Source organism: Hemiscyllium ocellatum, chromosome 42, assembly GCF_020745735.1.
Source record: "Hemiscyllium ocellatum isolate sHemOce1 chromosome 42, sHemOce1.pat.X.cur, whole genome shotgun sequence".
Classification (NCBI taxonomy): domain Eukaryota; kingdom Metazoa; phylum Chordata; class Chondrichthyes; order Orectolobiformes; family Hemiscylliidae; genus Hemiscyllium; species Hemiscyllium ocellatum.
The window spans coordinates 17705025-17726187 of NC_083442.1; the positions used below are offsets into that span (position 1 = coordinate 17705025).

Consider the following 21163-nt stretch of genomic DNA (forward strand, 5'->3'; position numbering starts at 1 on the left):
AATGACTGCAGAGAACACAGGAGAGGCCTTTTGTGGCACAGATTCAGAGGCCACACCTCTGGATCCAGAGGCCTAGATTCAAGACCCACCTGCTTCAGAAGTATGTAATCGCATCTCTGAACAGGTTGATCAAAACATAAATAGCTAGGGACTGGACGCTTATGGTGTGGTGGTAGTGTCCCTCTTCTGAGCCGGGTTCTAGAATCACAGAATCCCTACCGTGTGGAAGCAGGCCATTCAGTCCACTGATCCTACAAAGGGCATCCCATCCAGACCCACCCCATCCCTATAACCCTGTGGCTAACCCACCTAGCCTGCACATGCCTGGACACCATATGGGGCAATTTAGCATGGCCAATCCACTCTAACCTGCACATCCTGGACTGTGGGAAGAAACCAGAGCACCCAGAGGAAATCCACGCACTCAGCGTGTCACCCGAATCGAACGTGGGTCCCTGGTGCCGTGAGGCAGCAGTGCTAACCACTGAACCAGTGATGTGTACTAACTGCTCTGAACAGGCTGATTCAAGTATCTAGGGAGTCAGATATCAAGCTACATTTATTTGAATAAATATTAAAGTAAACAAAAGATGGCCAAGCAAAAGAGAACAATCTGCACTGCGATTATGCCTGAAACATTATGCGTGCCTCTTTAAGAGTGACTTGAGTTCACCCCATCCCCCAAGCAGTGAGCTCCCCCTCCGTAGGTGGCTGACAGCAGATTCAGAGCCTGCCAAGCCTTCCATGACCACAGAGTCAATCCCACTGCAGGTATCTTCCAAGAGAAACAGAATTTACCACAGATCATGAGCCTTCATCCTTCAGTCAATCCAGAGGTGGGGGAGGGCGAGCCCATGTGCTCCATTACTTACCATCGAGTGTCCCTCAACAAACACACAGATCGCACCAGCCCTTGCTTCACACCTAACCATGAGCCTACCTTGTGCTTTTTTTCAAAAAAATACAGTTTGGATCTTGAAAAGCCAAGCTCACATATTGAACCATCACACATAATGGATGTGACCTGATTTCCGTGTCTTCATCTATGATCTGCTCTCGACTGTAAAATCTAGCACCATTCGTAACTCTGGAGATGCTGAAGCAGTTCAGGTCCACAGCACTTCAGTTTGGGCTTGATAAATGGCAAAGTAATATTTCCCTCACTTATAAACAACACCAGTAAGGAACAGGAATAGGCTACTAGGCCTTTAAATCTGCTCCCTCATTCAATAAGATCATGACGAATCTGATTTTAACTTTGACTCCTTGACTCACACATATCCCCCGCTAATCTTTCATTCCCTTGGTCATCAAGACCAAGACGTTCATTTTTCTTTCTCTTCTCTCTGTACCTTAACTTACCTCTTGAGCTCGGACAGCATTGGTGATAGTGGTGAGAGCCCAGCACACAGGCCTCGAGAGACCCTACTGTGGACATTGTGATGGGCTCCAGCCCGGAGGAGAGCGAGTGGGCCCTTAATCACTTTTCCCAGATGAGCGTGGGACCTGGCATCAGAAAATCCGCAGCTGCTAGATTGGCAGAAGTTACATCAGTGAGGTAGACCCAGTGACACAAATATGGTGCCTGAGGATTGGCGACTTCCTCATTTGGTTGGGTCGAGTGGTGAAGGGGTGGCAGCTGTGCATCACAGCAACATTGACGAGGTGGGCCCAGAGGCGAGGTCTGTGACTTGGGCATTAGTTTGGTGTGGAGCAGGCAGCAATGGGGAGGCACTGACAGAGGAGAAACATGCTAAGGGTGAAAGATAGCACCTGAAAATCAGCAACTTTGACACTTGTCTGATAGATGGCAGTGGAGGAGGGATGGCGACGTGGGCCATCACTGACGGTGACGAGCTAGCTTAGTACTGATGGATTCTCTGAGGCTATATCATTCCTTATCTCCTCCTTATTCTTCAGTTATTCAAAATGGCACCAAATTGTAGTAACAGGTGAAAGCTTTTCATTGTATTTTACTCCATTCTTTCAAGTGACCATAAAATCATTCAAGGATCCACCTACCTCTGCCTGAAGAATATTTAAAGATACTATTATCCATTGCCTTTTGGGAACGGAATTCAAATACACTCAACCCTTTAGAAAGGGTTTCCCAGTCCTGAAGAAGGGCTACGCCTGAAACATTACCTTCTCCACCTCCTGATGCTGCCTGGCTTGCTGTATTCTTCCAGCCTCCTGCTGGCCTACTCTTGCAGTTTGGCAGCTGTGTGTACCACATACAGAAAAGGAGTGCAGCAATCACTCCAAGACTCCTGGAATCTCTCCTGCCTATAGACACAAGGCCAGCAATTGCATGGGAACACAACTACCTGATAGCTGCCCCTTGAAGCCACAGACTATCCTGATATGGACCTACATCGCTGTTCCTTCACGGTCATTGGGCCAAAATCCTGGAGCTCCATCCTACAGATACAGTGAGTATACCGGTCTTGCATGGACTACTGCTGTTCAAGAAACATGGTTTACTACTACCTTCATAAGAGCAATTAGGATTGCTCGCAATTCAAAATTTAAACAGAGCTTGGCAGTTAACTGCCTGTCATCATTTCCTGGTGCATTCTTCTTAGCAACACCTCTACCAGAGTTATTCCAATAAACAAGTAAAAATAACATAGCTGAGGATGAAAGCGAACTGTGTTAGAATAATCAAGCTATTAGACAATATTTCTTACATAATCCCGAACGTATGAAGAATGATGGCAGCAATTAATTCAGAATTGTCAGTCAGACTCGGAATATGGTGTACTTATTTGCACAGAAAGTTGCATGTATTAACACAAATGGCCTTGTCCATTTCAGGAACATGTACACATACTGTGTTTCAAAACAACAAAGTGGGTGTCAGCCATTCTCTGAGTCATATCCCAAGCCAATGTCTGATCCAATCAGAGTCAATCTACTTTCCTCAAAGTTTAAACAGAGCTGGTCGGTTATCTGTCTGTCATCATTAACTGGTGCATTCTCCTGGGCAACACCTCTACCAGAGTCCATTCTGCAAACATTCTCTTCTCATTGAGTATGGTATTGTCCCTGATGAGTGTAAGAGAAAATGCTACCACAAAATGTGTCTTTTGTCAGCACAATCAAGTAACGACAAATGGGAGGAGTGGGCTTCAGGAACAGTGAGGCAAGGTTACAGCAGTCTGATATCATAGGTAGAAGCAGACCATCTTCCCAGTGATGGGGATGGAGCTTACCTCAGGGGCAAATAGAACATCAATCTGAAAACAGTGTAGTTCCACCTCCTACAGTTGCCCGGGAGACGGATTATTGGGGTGGCAAAAGAATAAGGTTTCTGACTCCTTCCCAGGACAATAGCTTGAATCTCCCAAATAACTGATCAACTGGAGACAGTTCCTAATCAGCCAGGAACTGGCTAAGCAGGGTGTACATTTAGAGATAGGGCAGAGATCCCAATGAGGCAAAGCTGGGCACAATGTGCATGTGGAAAATGATGCCATGATTTAACTTGACGTTACTGAGGGCAACACATTTTGTGGCATTGTGGGGATGCAGAGGCATTGGTGCTGGATGAGAAGACATCACCAATGAATCGTTAGTTTTAACTGGATCAAAGTTAGAGTCAAAAGGGGTGGTGCTGGAAAAGCACAGCCGGTCAGGAAGCATCCGAGGAGCAGGAGAGTCGACGTTTTGAGCATAAGCCCTTCATCATTCCCGATTTGATTTACACACAAAATTTAAAAGTAAACAGCTAGTAGATGGTTGCAAATTACTTGATTCAAAACAAGGCAATTTGTGTTTCATTAATGTGAAACTTTGATCCAGTTAAAACTAACGATTCATTGGCGATGTCTTCTCATCCAGCATCAATGCCTCTGCATCCCCACAATGCCACAAAATGTGTTGCCCTCAGTAACGTCAAGTTAAATCATGGCATCATTTTTCCACATGCACATTGTGCCCAGCTTTGCCTCACTGGCATCTCTGCCCTATCTCTAAATTTACACCCTGCTTAGCCAGTTCCTGGCTGATTTTATTTATTCAATAAAGTAACCATGCAATATATTTATAACTACAATCAAAGCATTTAAAGCTCATTAAACTCATTGTCAGTAGCATCTGCTCAAAGAGGATTCATGTCTTAAACTCCTGCCTGCTTCTGTCACACAGCTTTTAATGCCAGTCTGATCTTTTGTTCCCAGTCACGAGACACTAATATATAAAATGCCCTTTTAGAATCCCTACAGGGCAGAAAGGGGCCATTTGGCCCATTGAGTCTGCAGTGACCCTCTGAAGGGCACCGCACCCAGACCTCTACCTTATTATCCCACATTTCGCATGGCTAACCCACCTAGCCTGCACACTAGGGGCAATTTTCCATGGCCGATGCACCTAACCTGAATACCCTTGGACTGTGGGAGGAAACCAGAGCACTCGGGAGGTAACCCACGCAGAACACCTTTATGGAGTTTGCACAATCACCGAAGGGTGGAATCGAACCTGGCACTGTAAAGATAGCAGTGCTAACCACTGAGTCACTGTGCTGTATCCATTAGTAGGGGGCAAGTTGAGCATGCCAAGACTGAAAGGATGGGCTGATTTAAATTCTGAGTGTGTAAAAAATGGGACTGTCTTAAATCTCAGATGACATTTATGCCATAACTTACAGCACGGACTATGAGCCAATTCCTTCTATTTACCACAGCTTTCTGTGTTGCTGTCATTTCTACATCCACCCCCCACCCTGCCAAATACAGTTTGCAATGGTTTCCATTCACCTTGCCCTTTGTTGTGACCAGACAAATGCAGAAGGTACATGCACACAAATCTCACAAATGATAAATACGTAACAAAGGCCCCCCCAAAAAACTAAATAAGACAGTATATATGTTAAGAGTAAAATGCAGTTTTTAAAAGAAAAGAACTTTTTAAAAATAAAAGATTTAATAATCTACTTTATATTGTACCCTCACAGTTTGAAAATATTGAAGGTGAGCAGGTACAATTGGTCTTTCTGGGTGATGTTAGCAGAAGTTTTTTAAACTTGAAAAAAGATAAGGCTGACTTCCTTGTATAAAGATATTAGCTCCATCTTGAATACGTAACCAATGTCATCATGACTGGCACCAGCTCCCAATTCCGAATTAGTTTTTAAAAAAAAACCTGAATTTAGATTCCACTAGTGGCTATCGAATTTGGACCTGCTTCCCCCAGTCCATTATATAGTTTAGGCCTTTAGTACCAGGGATTCAGGTTTGACCACAGCTGTGGGTGACTGTGCAGAATTTGCACGTTCTTCCCCTTTCTTGTGGATGCTCTGGTCTCCTCCTACAGACTAAGGATGTGCAGGTTAGGTGGAGTGCCCGTGGAAAAGGCAGGGTGATAGGGCAGGGCAGCGTTTCTGGGTGTGATGCTCTTTGGTGAGTCAGTGTAGAGTTGATGGGCTGAATGGCCTGCATCCATACTGTAGGGATTTTATGAAAGTATGCCACCCTGTTGGATAAAAGCAAAACCCTGCAGATCCTGGAAAACTGAAAAAAAAACCAAATTGCTGGAGAAACTCAGCAAGTCTGGCAGTATCTGTGGAGAGCCCACTATCAGCTCCAGGTCATTAAGTCATACAGCATAGAAACAGGTCTTTTGGCGTAAACTTGACAATGCCAACCAATTTTTCTAAACTGAACTAGTCCAATTTGCCTGCATTTGGCACAAATTCCTCCAAATTTTTCCTACTGATTTGGACAGCTCCAAGGGTAGGGAAGGTTTAGAGGGACATGGGCCTAACAAAGACAAATGGGACTAATTCAGTTTCGGAAACATAGTCATCATGGACGAGTTGGACCAAAAGATCTGAAGAAGGGTCAAACCAGACAAGAAACGTTAACTCTGTTTCTCTCTCCACTGATGCTGCCAGACCTGCTGAGTTTCTCCAGATTTGTGTGTTGATTAGTGACTCTGTTAAAACACAAGCATGTCTACAGGATAGAAACTGGAAGCGTAGCCAAGTGCTCCCTACACAGTGGGCTGACTGCAGCAGGAAAACAAGTCTCCACCTTGACAAAGCTGACAGGAATCTTACGAAAGCCTGAAACATCAACAGTCCCACCATCGAGTCACCAGCTGGTGAGAGAGGAAAATGGCAGCCACCACCACCCCTCCATTGATCACTATGGACCATCAGTGGCTGAACAAACCCACCAACTCCCACAGCTTCCTGGATTACACCTCTTCCCAACCTACCTCTTGCAAAAATGCCATCCCGTACTCCCAACTCCTCCGCCTCCGCCGTATCTGCTCCTCCACATCCAAAGTGTTACCTGCACATCCACTAATATCATTTATTGTATCCGTTGCTCCCGATGCGGTCTCCTCTACATTGGGGAGACTGGGCGCTCCTAGCAGAGCGCTTTAGGGAACATCTCCGGGATACCCGCAGCAATCAACCACACCACCCCGTGGCCCAACATTTCAACTCCCCCTCCCATTCTGCCGAGGACATGGAGGTCCTGGGCCTCCTTCACCGCCGCTCCCTCACCACCAGACGCCTGGAGGAAGAATGCCTCATCTTCCACCTTGGAACACTTCAACCCCAGGGCATCAATGTAGACTTCAACAGTTTCCTCATTTCCCCTTCCCCCACCTCACCCTAGTTCCTAACTTCCAGCTCAGCACTGTCCCCATGACTTGTCCGGACTTGTCCTACCTGCCTATCTCCTTTTCTACCTATCCACTCCACCCTTTCCTCCTTGACCTATCACCTTCATCCCCTCCCCCACTCACCCATTGTACTCTATGCTACTTTCTCCTCACCCCCACCCTCCTCTAGCTTATCTCTCCACGCTTCAGGCTCACTGCCTTTATTCCTGATGAAGGGCTTTTGCCCGAAACGTCGATTTTGCTGCTCCTTGGTGCTGCCTGATCTTCCAGCACCACTAATCCATCAGTGGCTTGGCAACCGGACCCCTACCAAAAACAACCACCCACTATGCCATGTCACAGTGTCATGTGGTTGTGACAGACCCCACCTCGCAAGGATTGGTCTTCATAGCTATGCATCAAATGAAGATATTCCATTTTAAATGGATTGTGTGTGGTGTGTCCATCACCGCCCACAGATGATGACAATGGTAGGATCAGGATTGTTAATGCTCCCCAGAGTAATACTAAAAGCCGTTGCTTTTGGGTTTGTTTTATGCTGAACTTAAAACAATCGACTGACAGTTTTGCACTGGCTTTTGCATTTCGAACTCAACTGCAGAATGAGATTATTCGGCCCATCACTGACGTTTCTCTAATTGCTATCCCCTTTCAAAATAAAAGCCCAAATAATTAGCCAGTTTCGATTTTTGACATTGTTCTGTAATGTGTCTAAATAAATAATGGGGCCTGTCAACATCATGTTTCATGTACATGGTCACGTGCGTTATGAAGATCTAAGAGGACTTATTGTATCTCTGCGCCAAATGCATTGCTTTGAACAGGAAGAAAGAAGCATTTGTTTTAATGTTCAATGGGCCCAATAATGATTGCAAGCTATCTGTGTTTTGAAGGTTTCTCTGTTCTTTATTTGTATGGTTTTCTTGATGAGGTTTCTCTCTCTCTTTGCTCTTTACCTTTTTGTTGGGCACTTAGAATCATCAAGAACTTTGTAAAGGATGCCATTACCTACATCGGAATCTATACAGCTATTTAACTGTGAGACAAGTTGCTTTCAACCCCATACCTGTCACTGCACAACATCCACATCGATCAGTGAGTCATGGTCAGGAATAGGAGCTGCTAATATCGGGGTGGAGGGCAATTGTATGATTTATTTCCTGCCACTCGATCATGGACGTGGGGGTATCATTCACTGCTCCAGCATTGAATTTTCGTCTCTAACTGGCCTTTAAAAAGTGGTGGACAGCTGCCTTCTTGAACCGCTGCCAACTGATGGAGTAGGTACGTCAATAGGGAAGAGAGTGTTCCAGGATTTTTGACCCAGTGTTAATAAAGGAAAGGAGATTAAGTTCCCAGTAAGAATAGTGGATGACTTGGAGTGTGACTTCCAGGTGGTGGGATTCCAAGCATTTGCTGTCCTGGCCTTTGTTGGTTGGTCTCAGAAGGTGCTGTGAAAGGAGCCCTGGTGACTGGCCACCCTGCTTTTTATAGCTGATGTGCAGCAGACTGACAAACTGGTGAAGGACTACAATGGTCTTCTGCACAGGTTTGCACATTACAAATAGACGCCAGTTCCATCGCTGGACAGAAAGAGTGGGCGGCACGGTGGCACAGTGGTTAGCACTACTGCCTCACAGCGCCAGAGACCTGGGTTCAATTCCCACCTCAGACTGACAGTGTGGAGCTTGCACGTTCTCCCTGTGTCTGCGTGGGTTTCCTCCGGGTGCTCCGGTTTTCCCCCACAGTCCAAAGATGTGCGGGTCAGGTGAATTGTTAGGTAAGGGGTTAATTGTAGGGGTATGGGTGGGTTGTGCTTCAGCGGGTCAGTGTGGACTTGTTGGGCCGAAGGGCCTGTTTCCACACTGTATGTAATCTAAATCTAATCTAAGCTTGGCTTGGAGTGTGACAAGTTCGGAAACACAAGTCTTCAGTACTATTGCCGGAATATTGTCAGGGCTCCTTGCACGTTGCCTCCAGCTGTTTCTCGATATGAATTAAACTGGCATCTGTGATGCCGGGAGAGTGTGAGCACTGCAGATGCTGGAGAATCAGAGTCAAAAAGTGTGGCACTGGAAAAGCACAGCAGGTCAGGCAGCATCCGAGGAGCAGGAGAGTCCATGTTTTGGCCATAAGCCCTTCATCAGGAATGTGGTGAGGTGGGGGTAAGTGAAAGGGTCTGAGAGATAAACAGGGAAAGGGGACACGGCTGGGAGGTGAAGGAATGTGGAAAGGCGATAGGTAAATGCAGGTTGGGGAGGTGATGGTGATAGGTCGGAGGAGAATGTGGTGCAGACAGTAGGAAGGAAGATGGACAGGTCAAGAGGGCGGTGCTGAGTTGGAGGGTTGGATCTGGATGACGTGGGGGGACAGTAGATTTGGAAACTAGTGAAATCGATGCCGTGAGGTTGAAAGGTCCCAAGCCGGAAGATGAAGTGTTCTTCCTCCAGCTGTTGGGTGGTTAGGATTGGATGATGGAGATGGCCCAGACTTGCATGTCCTTGGCAGATTGGGAGGGGGAGTTGAAGTGTTCAGCCACAGGGCGGTGGGGTTGGTTGGCGTGTGTGTCCCAGAGATGTTCCCTGAAATGTTCCACAAGTTGTTGTCCTGTCTCTCCAATTTAGAGAGCACAGCGAGAGCAATGGATACAGTAGATGACATGTGTGGATGTGCAGGAAAATCTCTGCCAGATGCGGAAGGATCCTTTGGGGCTTGGATGGAGGTGAGGGGGGAGGTGTGGGTGCAGGTTTTACACCTCTTATGGTGACAAGAGAAGGTGCTGAGAGGGCAGAGCGTGTTGGTGGGTGGCATGGACCTAACGAGGTACTCACGGAGGGAATAATCTCTGCAGAACGCTGATGGGGGTGGGGAGGGAAATATATACCTGGCGGTGGGGTTTCACTGTAGGTGGTAGAAATGGTGGGGGATGATGCGATGGATCTAGAGATTGGTGGACTGGAAGGTGGGGGGGTTCTATCCTTGTTGTGATTGGAAGGGTGGGGTTCAAGGGCAGAGGTGCGAGAAGTAGAGGAGATGCACTGGAGGAAATTGTTGATCTTGTGGGAGGGGTAATTGCAGTCCTTGAAATAGGAGGCCACCTGGGATGCCCTGGAGTGGAATTGCACCTCCTGGGACCAGATACAGCAGAGGCAGAGGAATTGTGAGTAAGGAATGGCATTTTTACAGAAAAGGGTGGGTGGGATGAGTCTAGTCCAGGTAGCTGTGGGTGTTGGTGGGTTTGAAATAGATGTCCACATTGAGTCGGTCGTCAGAGACAGAGAGGTCCAGGAAGGGGAGGGAGATGTGCAGATGATTCACGGTGAAATTGAGGTCAGGGTGGAAGTTATTGAACTGTTCAACCTCCTCATGGGAGCATAAGGTGGCGCCAATACAGTCGTCAATGTAGCAACAGAAAAGGTGGGGAATGGTGCCAGTGTAACTGCGGAAGAGGGACTGTTCCACATATCCCATCAAGACGCATGGAGTCCACGTGGGTGCTCATGGCTACCCCTTTGGTCTGAAGGAAGTGGGAGGATTCGAAGGAGACGTTCTTGGGGTGAGGACCAGTTCCGCCAATTGAATGAGTGTGTCGGTGGAGGAGGACTGGTTGGGTTGGTGGGAAAGGAAGAAATGGAGAACTTTGAGGCCTTGGTGATGGGGGTGTAGGGATTGTATGTCCATGGTGAAGACGAGGTGTTGGGGTCAGGGAATTGAAAGTCATGGAAGTGGTGGAGGGCATGCATGGTGTCCTGAACGTATGTGGGAAGTTCCTGGACCAAGGGGGACAGGACAGCGGTGAGGTATGAGGAAATACTTTCAGTGGGGCAGGAGCAGGCCGAGATGATCAGTTGACAGGGGCAGTCAGGTTTGTGGATTTTGAGTCAGGTGGCAGAACTGGGCAGTGCAAGGTTGGGGAACATTGAGGTTGGAGGCTGTGGATGGGAGATCTCTGGAGATGATAAGGTTGTGGATGGTTTCTAAGATGATGGTTTGGTGATGGGGGGGGGGGGGGGGGGGTGTCGTGGTCAAGGAGGAGTCGGAGGAGATGTGTTCAACTTGGCGCCTAACTACTACTGTGCCGCCCCCCCCACCCCACCTTTGTCTGCTGGTTGATAGTGAGGTTGGGGTTGGAACGGTAGGCTGCATGTGGTGAGGGCAGGAGGCTGGAGTGGGTGAACGGGTGGACAGGTTGAGGTGGATCCTCTGGAGGCGGAGATAGTGGGCGGCACGGTGGCACAGTGGTTAGCACTGCTGCCTCACAGCGCCTGAGACCCGGGTTCAATTCCCGACTCAGGCGACTGACTGTGTGGAGTTTGCACGTTCTCCCCGTGTCTGCGTGGGTTTCCTCCGGGTGCTCCGGTTTCCTCCCACAGTCCAAAGATGTGCGGGCCAGGTGAATTGGCCATGCTAAAATTGCCCGTAGTGTTAGGTAAGGGGTAAATGTAGGGGTATGGGTGGGTTGCGCTTCGGTGGGTCGGTGTGGACTTGTTGGGCCGAAGGGCCTGTTTCCACACTGTAAGTAATCTAATCTAATCTAATAGATCAACAACTCAGCACATCTGGCTCCAGATGGATGCTTCCAATATCTATGATGTGCTGGACTCCTGTCATCGCCGAGGAGGGGGTTTTTTTGTGGAGTATCACCTTCCTATTGGTTTTTATTTATCCACCACCATTCACAGCTGGATGTGGCAGGACTGCAGAGCTTAGATCTGATCTGCTGGATATTGGGATCATATCGCTCGATTACATGCTGATTCTGCAGTCTGACATGCAAGTAGACCCGTGTTGTATCATCACCAAGATAACGCCTCAAATTTTAGATTAATAAAGCATGCAAGTAAAGATGCCATCTTGTCACCTGACCACAGGACTCCTCTCTCATTCGAGGGAAAGAGAGAGAAACGAGTGGTGATGATTTAACCTGAGGGTCACCATGCTTTAGTTAAGGGAAGGCGGTACAAGTCCTTCATTGTAACTTCAGTTGGGGTGGAAATTCAACCCACATTCTATGACACAAACCTGCCTCCCGCCAACAGAGCTAACTATCCTCCAAAACAAAAAAAGGTATGGTAGGAGCTGATACATTACTGGCAGCTATGTTCGTCTTGAACAAATTATGAAATACTTTCTGAATTTGGATGCGTACTAAATGTACTGAGGTCTAAGCAGGATCACTCTTCTTTCTCTCTCTCTCTCACACACACACACACACACGTTTGCACAGAGTCATACAGCAGGGAAGTAGACCCTTTAATTCTACCAGTCCAACCATAATCCCAAACTAATGTAGTCTCATCTACCTGCATATGGCCCATATCCCTCCAAACATTTCCTATTCATGTACTAATCCAAATGCCTTTTAAATGTTATAACTATACCCATATCCACCACTTCCTCATCATACACACCAACCACCCTGTGTACAAAAATGTTGCCCCTCAGGTCTTTTCTAAATATTTCTGCTCTCACCTTAAAAATATGCCCTAGTCTTGAAATCCCCCATCCTAGGGAAAAGATGCATGCCATTCACCTTTTCTATGCCCCTCATGATTTTAAAAACCTCTATTACACCACACCTCAACCTCCTATACTCCAGTGAAATAAGTCCCAGCCTCTCCTTAGAACACAAACCCTCCATTTCTGGCAGCATCCTGGGAAACTTTTTCAGTTTAATGATATCCTCTCTGTAACAGAGTGACCAGAACCAGACACAGGACTCCAGAAGAGGCCTCACCAACATCTTGTACAACCTCAACATAATGTTCCAATGTTTATACTCTGAGGTCTGAGCAATGAAGGCAAGTGTGCTAAACGCCTTCCTAACCACTCTGTCTACATGTGACGCAAACTTATGCACCTGAACCCCCAGGTCTCTTTGTTCTAAACATTAACCAATTTCCTCCCCTTTAACCTACGCCACCAGGATGGGGAATGTTGGGGCACATTACCACTTCCAAATTTCTCTCCAGCACACAGAATGCCCTGACTTGGAAACATCACCCATTTGTCACTGAGTCCAAATCTTGAAATTCCTGACTTAAACTCCCTCCCTACCTGACATTCCTGCATTGAGTTTCAAAAAGACAGTTTACCACTAGCATCTGGAGGTCAATTAGATTTGGGAATTGAATGGTGGACTTGACCCACAGAAGAAATAAAATGAATTGATGACTAATCAGGGACTGAACATGCTACTGTAATATTCTGAAGCCAAAACGGAAGCAAACTGGTAATGCAATAAATTCACTTTGATGGGATTTCTTGCAAATGCAACTTTTTCGATGATAACTGCCTCAGCTCTATTTAAGCAGGGACACAGATGTTCCATCCCTATGCGAAGGGTGCAAGGTCCTTAATTCACAACTTTCAATTTTATTCCTTATTACTGTGATGAAAGCCATTCACTGGTTCCTAAGGCTCCTTGTAACTGTGTTATGCTGTTAAGTTCCCAACCTGCAGAGTCCTGCCTTTGACAAATAAATCACTTCTCACACAGAGAAGCACAGAATTGTCACAGCACAGGAGGAGGCCAGTCTACTGTGTCTGCACTGGTTCTATTACCCACTGCCAATCTCCTGCCTTTTGCCTATATCCCATTTCTCTCCTAACAATCATCCAATATCCTTTTAGTATCCACCACATTTACATATGTGCATTCCTGACCTTAACTACTTGCTGCGCACAGGAGGTTTTTTTTCTTACGTTTCTCTAGAACTTCTCTTCCGTTGTATCGGAGTGTTGTGGTCATTCTGTAGGTCACTAAATTACAATTTGAAATGAAAGCAATGCAGAACTCGGAGCAGACTGCAATGGAAGTAAGATTCTAATCTTAAAATAAAACATGTCAATGGCATGCTGCCAGTATCACCATGATGCTTGCTTGTTATGGTGACAGACACAGCCCTAGCCACAAATATTGGTAAAATCACTGACATTTTCCCTGTTTTTTATCTGCTGAAAGTCTTGGACATGCAACAAATCAAATGCATTGGGGATTGTCTACATATGCCACAGCTTTGTTGACGAATGAAGAGAGCAATCTATGAGAAGTGGGTTCTGCCACCCGTTGTGTATATGAGGTAGTTACCACTTGATTGTTGTTCTTTCAAAGTTGGCACCCATAGCCATTTCTCATCATGGTGGCACAACAGCGGCTCACAAATGGTGTTCCATTTTCCTCTGACATCAGCTAGTCATAGTCAGAGATCTACAGCAAGGAAAAAAGGCCCTTTGGCCCATCGAGTCTGCATCCACCTAACTACTCCAATCCCATTCTCCAGCACTTGACCCATGACCTTTTATGCTTTGGCATTACAGATGCACATCAGAATGTGATGTGCCTCTATCACCCTTACAGGCAGTCAGTTGCAGCGTCCCCCCCCATCCTCTGGGTGAAAAGGGTTTCCTCACATCACCTCTAAACCTTCTGTCCCTTACCGTAAATCTATGCCCCGCATCATTGATCCCTCCATCAAGGGGTGGGGGTATGTTCCTTCCTCTCTACCCCATTTATGCCCCCTATAAATTTTCTACATCTCAATTGTGAGACTCTCAGACTCCTCTGCTCCAAGGAAAACAATCTCAGTCTGTCCAACCTGTCTTCAATGATTAAAATTCTTCAGCACAGGCAATATCTCCTCCGCACCCTTTATAGTCACGTGACGTTCTGAAAGCTAGTGCTTCCAAATAAACCTGTTGGATAATAGCCTAGATGTTGTGAGATTTTTAAACTTTGTACACCCCAGTCCAACACCAGCACCTTCAAGTCCTAGTATTTCTCAGTTGTGTGAATCGATGTTTAGCATTTCCTTGTTATACAAGTTCTCTCAATGCAGCAGGTGTTCCCATTGAGAAAATTCTTGCACATGCGATTACCTTCCATCCTGTTAATGTGACTGAGTCAGTGAAGACATCTTGTAAATGGAAACATACCTGGGAGCTTTACCTTTGAGGGGACTGTTAAATTCATGGTTGTATCCTTCTGTAAGATGCCTGGAATACACCACATTCTACAAAGATAAAAGTTGTTGAACTTCCCTTCTTGGTGGCTGTGAATTGCCTGTGTATCACACTCATACAACAAGGTGCTGAGAAAACAAGTGTCATAAACCAGCATCACGTTTCCTGTTATGAAAGATTCTGGCCACTATTTTGAAATTACCACCACGATTACTGCCACAATTATGATTCAAGCCACAATTATATCCACATTTACTAATATGTTTCTTGCCACAATTACTGCTGTGGTGACAAACAGAATTATTGCTGTATGTATTACAACAATCACTAGCTTGTTTGGTAACACAATTACTCAAATGATTACTGCAATGAGTACTGCACTGGAGACTTCAATCATTGCTCTAATGGTGCTGCCACAACAACTGGAATGATTGCATCATGAATACTTCAATGATTACTTCCACGTGTTCTACAACAGTGACATCAACGAATGCTGCCACAATCCCAGCAAAGATTACTCCAATGATTACGCCTACAATTATTGCCACTATTGATTACGGTCACAATTTGTGCAAGGATCACCACGATGATTGCTCCAACAATTTCTGAAATGACTGCAAACCACATTTACTGCAATGATTAATATCATAATGACTGCAATGCTTGCTCTCCCAACTATTGCCACCACAACTATTTCAGTAGTACTGCCACGATTATTGCAATGATTACTCTAACAGCTTCTGCAATGGTTTCTGTCATAGTCAATTACTGCAGTGAACACTGTCACAGTTGGTACAATGATTATTGCCACAATTCCTGCAATGATAACTTCCAGCATCATTGCAATGATTACTCTCACAATTTTTGCAATGATTACTGTTACAGTTTTTTGCAATGATCATTGCCACAACTACTGCAATGGCTATTGACACAAATACTGCAATAACGGCTGCCAAAATCACTCTAACAATTACTGCAATGATTACTTGCAGACTTTTTTGCATTGACGTTTGCAATGATTACTGCTACAATCTTTGCAATCACGCCTGCCACTATTACCACAATGAATGCTGCCACAATTATTGCAAATCATTACTGCCATGATTACTAAAATAAACATCTCTGCACAATTATTGGCATGCGGTTTTATTACTGTCCCATTGACTGGCAAGGCTTCTGCTCCACTTCCTGGCAGAAATAGTGAGGCTTGCCTCCTTACCTTGCCCTAGGCTTACTGTACAGCGGTGATCGAACAATGCAACCAATTCTATCTCTCTATAGAACAGAGATTTCTGGTCCTTTGTGTAATGAGGCTAATTACTAACTCAGATCACATGATATGCCTTCCAAGGATAATTGTTGTATGAACTTTGTGTGCGATTACTTGTGTACGACAGGTTTCTCCAAAACCCCTATTACCTTCTGATTTTTTCAGCAAGTTTAATTTCATGACTAAAACCAGATTTTTGAGTAATTTGGTTTTTCATTACATTTTCTTTCGATAATCTTCTGGAGTTACAGTCGACAGCTTTGATAAGATTTCTTTCTGATTGAAGGGGTGGGCACAATTCATATTGCAAAATAGGGCGGCACAGTGGCGAGTACTGCTGCCTCACAGTACCAGGGTCACAGGTTCGATTCCAGCCTTGGGTGACTGTCTGTGTGGTGTTTGCACATTCAACCCGTGTCTATGTGGGTCTTCTCCACTCTCCAAAGATGTGGAGGGTGGGGTGAATTAGCCATGTAAATTGTCCATAGTGCTAGGTGCATTCATCACTATTAATCAGGGGTAGATATCAGGGTAATGGGTCTGGGTGGGTTACTCTTTGGAGGGTCAGCGTGGACCCGCTGGGCTGAAGAGCCTGTTTCCATACTGTAGGGATTCTAATCTAAAGAAAAAAAATCATTACACTGAATTCTAGACAGCCTCTGAAAGAGGTCTGGCCAATTAGAATTAAATGGAAAAGAATTTTATCTCAATTTGATTTTACTGAAGTTGTACAAGATGGTGGTGAAGCCTCTTCCAGAGGACTGTGTCCAGAGGACTATTATTAAGCTGGAGAGGGTTCAGAAGAGATTTACCAGGATGTTGCCAGCAATGCAGGGTTTGAGTTATAAGGAGAGGTTGGATAGGCAGGGACTTCTTTCACTACAGCGTAAGAGATTTTGGGGTGACCTTGTAGAGGTTTATAAAATCATGAGGGGCCTAGATAAAGCGACTAGCCAAGGTCTTCTCCCAAGGGTGGGGGAGCCCAGAACTAGTGGGCATAGGTTTATGGTGAGGGGAAAAATAAAAAAAAAACAGACATGAGGGGCAATTATTTTTGCACAAAGAGTGGTTTGTGTGTGGAATTAACTACCAGAGGAAGTGGTGGATGTGGGTACAGTTACAACTTTTAAATGATATTTCGATGAGTACATGAATATGAAATGTTTGGAGGGATATGGGGCAGGGCCAGGCAGGTGTGACTAGTTTGGTTTGGGATTATGTTCAGCTTTGCTGGACTGAAGGGTCTGTTTCCATGCGGTATGCCTCTATGACAGCTTGAATTTTCATGAAGGTACACAGTGCATATCACTTAACCTGTGAAGACCATCCCACTGGTTCCCTATCCCTCCCATGTCTCTATGTCTAAACTATCCAACAAAAGTCCATCCCTCGATTTCTCTATTACTGCACCATTTGAAACATTTTCCTTTAGTACACTAATTCCAGTGTTAAAGATTTCCTCTAATGCTCCAACTCTCTTATAAAAGCCATTTCTCCAGTAAAGAACATCCTTTAACTAGCAAATACCACCAAAATTCATTTTAATGGCCCCCTAACTCTTGCAGCCAAACTTGATTTCCTATTACTAACTCATCACTCAACACACATAAGATAGGAAACGGATTAGAGAGACTGATGTAATGACCCTCGGTTTAAAAAAAGATAGTTACCATAGTCCCAGCGGAACATACAGCTACTCACTGATTAGAGAGAGATAACTGGTGGTGGTTTAACCCAATGATGACCACACCTCAGGTGAGGGGAGAGGTTGTGAAGGAGAGTCCTTCATGGTAACCCCAGCTGGCGCAGGAATTGAACTCACGCTGTTCGTTTCATTCAGAAGAATTGCTGGGCTAACCAATCTCTTACCCCGGCACCTCCCCTTCTCAACCTCTTCTCTCACCTGAGGTCTGGTGGCCCTCAGGTTAAATCACCACCAGTCACTTCTCTCTGTATTGAGGGAGCAGCCCCTATGATCTGGTAAGACTATGGTGACGCAACACAACAATGACCCACTGTTTCTTTCCCCCAATAGAGGCAGAACACCTGTGAAATGCAATCGCTCTTTCATGTGCCTGTGGGATTTCATCGCAGTCTATTGACCACATTTACCTTGCTAATATGTGTACATATATTACTGACCGAATCAAATCACTCTGTTCAGAGATGTTATTACACAGTTGCAGAGCAGTCTGGGACCTGAATGCAGACCACCTGATTCAGAGGCAAGGACACTACCACTGTCCCCACAAGAGCTCTACAAACCAGATCACAAAAAACCCACAGTGTTTTTGGCCCATTGAGTTCACACAAACCCTTCAAAGAGCAACCTAATTCCTACCCCATCCCTACAAACCTGCATTTCTCATGGCCAATCCACCTGACCTGCACGACTTTGGACTGTGGGAGGAAACCAGAGCACCCGGAGGAAACCCACACAGACACAGGGAGAACGTGCAAACTCCACACAGACAGTCACTTGAGGCTGGAATTGAACCCAGGACACCGGGGCTGTGAGGAAGCAATGTTAATGACTGAGCCACCGTGCTGCCCCAAATGAAATCATAACAGATTTGGCAGTCTGCTTTGGAATGTAGTCTAGCTGGACGGGATAAATATATCCTCTATCTGTTGATTATAAGGCTGTTGAATGGGAAACAATTGGCATTGCTGGGGAGAAAGGGAAAATGGTACCCTTGTATGGTAGAGGGAGCTCTTTGCTAAGGCTGAGGGTTAGGGTCAAGGCAGAGGGGAGGGAATGTGACTAGTTGTTTCATGCACTGTAACGTCTACAGAACTGCTCAATGCTAACGTTTGCCATGCAGAGGAAAGGAATAAAAGGGGAGACAAATGTACTTCTGCTAGTGTCCAGAACATAGTCAAAACTCCGTCTGCAAAGACGAGAGTTTACAATTTTGCTTCAACTAATCCAAAGAGAAGGTCGTCTTTTCACTCTCTCTACTGTTTAATGCACTCAGCAAATGACAATTAATCAAAGAGCTCACTATTTAAGCCAACAGTGCGTCTCCCTTTCCTGTCCACATTGAGCCAGTGGGTATTCTTAACACAACAATGAATTACAATTTATAAAAGATTGAAATGAAAAGAATTCTCAGAGGTATAATAAAGAACCAAGAATTAAAAAAGCTATTAGTTCAAAGTGTGGTCAAAGTAGCAGAGTTTTAGGAGGGTCTTACAGGAAGAGAGGGTGGTCGTGACACAGAGGGGTTTAGGAAGTGAATTTCAGAGTAAAGCATCAAGACATCTGTACATGCTGATGCCAATGCTATAGCAAGGAAGGGAGGGTTTGGAGAGTTGGAGTTGGGTGGGGGATGAGTTAGGGCAAGATGTGATTCAAAGACAAAGATATGAATCTTTCTAATTGAAAGCACTGGGAAACCAAGGGCTCATGTACGCTAAGAGGACTTGGGATAGTTTGCATGACAGGATGGGGCTAGAGGGTGAACTGAATTTTAAGGAGAATGGAAAACCAAACAGTTTTGGAGGGAAATGGAGTGCAGATCTTGGGATGGATGAACTATAATGAACAGCTTTTATTACCCATGCTATTGGGGTTTGTCTACGGGATAAAGGCCACCTGCTTGTTTGACAGGGCATTGAAAATTTGATGCCCTATTTATTGATAACTGCTTATAGAAATAATTTAAAAAGGTGTAACCATCACACAATATAGCGGGCAGCCACCTCCCCCAGTCCAGATCTCTCACCTCCAAGACAACTCACACACCATTACAGCATCTGAAACTAGAAGGGATGTTCTTATGAAGCTGCTGTCTCAGTTCATCATTTCTTCTGACAGGCACTCAGATCAGGGAACAGGCCACAGAGGTTGCCATGTGCTGGGGTCTGTGATGCTCCTGATAAAGCCATGATTCTCTGAGGTATTATTCCAGTTGAGTGCGACTTTGCGCTGACAAAATGCAATCTGTAATGTCACCCCCGGCTTCCCTCGCCTTTACAAAATATCCAGGCCGTCCGAGATTCAGAAGTTCAGAGTTCAAAGGACAACGACCATTTACATCAAACAGAACTGACTGTGCCTTCTGTCCACAACTGGGGTCGACACACTTGTTTCTCCCTCTGTCTTGAGTATATCAACCTCAAATACTTTAAACGACATTCTGCCATAGCTGAAGACTGATGTTTCTGCAGCAAATTACCCCACACCTTGTCTTTTACTGCTCAAACATCTGAGCAGGACAAAACCCAAAATGAATCACACTCCTTCAAATCTCTTTAACCTGCTTCTTGAAGCACAAGCAGACAGCAAGTAGTTTCAGGGTTAACCGCCCGGTCTAATACAGTTTCAGATCCCCTTGGTTTGGTTGCTTCATGTCACTGCACTGACAGCATGCCAGTGTCCCCCAGCAGACAGATGAAGTCATACAGCAAGTTCACACACTGTCCCCCCCACCACACACACACACACACACACACACACACACGAGCTGACCCAGCCCCCCCACCTCCCTCAGAAAAAAAAGCTGACATCTCGTTCAAGCATCTTCCTCCCTGGAACCACTCACTCAGTGGATTTATGCCGAAAGCTGGGGGCACCTCGAAAGCTCAGAAATTGCTGTCGTTTCTGAGCTGCCGGTACCACCCCCACCCTCTCTCTCTGGGTGTACTGTGTGAAATGAAGCCTGGATTCCTCTTCCACCCCTGCGCTGCGGCTCAACAGGAACTGAGCACAGCAGGAGCCAAACGGGAGCAAGTCGTCAATCTGAGGATGAACCATCTTTAATCAGGCTGCCTGAAGCCCACACTCTCTAGGAGCTGCCACTGAACAGCAGCGCTCACAAAATTGCTACCTACCTTTCATGGCTGAGCACAGAATATACATCATTTGACGACTGCGCGGCCAAGGATTTAGATCATGCCCGAGTCTCTCTCTCTCTCTCTCTTTGCCTTTTCAGCAGCTATGCTCTGCTACAGCATTGCCCGACAACACAACCATCTGAGAATCCACGTGATCCAGTCATCTGTTCGCTCTCCACCCACTGCTAGTGATTGGCAGCCTCTACAGAAGTCTCATTCAGCCCAGGAACCTGCCTCCCAGGCACTACGCTGCAGTCTCAGCCCAGTCAGCAGGGGGTAATGCAGCTAACTCCACCGGACCGACCACTCCAAAGCAGCCTTCCAACTTCGGTTTCCCTCGCGTTCATCTGTGCAATGGTTTTCCTCTTGGCAACAACATGGCCATTATATATTAGTGCAGGGTTCCAGGGGAAATCACACCAAGGCAGTGAGGGGGAATTTGCTTTCAATGAGATA

At 45.8% G+C, this 21163-nt stretch overlaps 1 protein-coding gene across 1 annotated transcript in view; it reads right to left on the minus strand.

Annotated features, from left to right (window-relative positions):
• LOC132834860 (nuclear receptor ROR-alpha A) overlaps positions 1-20852 on the minus strand; it is a 194545-nt gene extending 173693 nt beyond the window's left edge. The window contains exon 1 of the mRNA XM_060853956.1: positions 20705-20852. Within this exon, the coding sequence (XP_060709939.1) occupies positions 20705-20735 (31 nt within the window). The 5' untranslated portion in view covers positions 20736-20852. The remainder of the gene's footprint in view (positions 1-20704) is intronic.
• Positions 20853-21163: the final 311 nt, after the last annotated feature.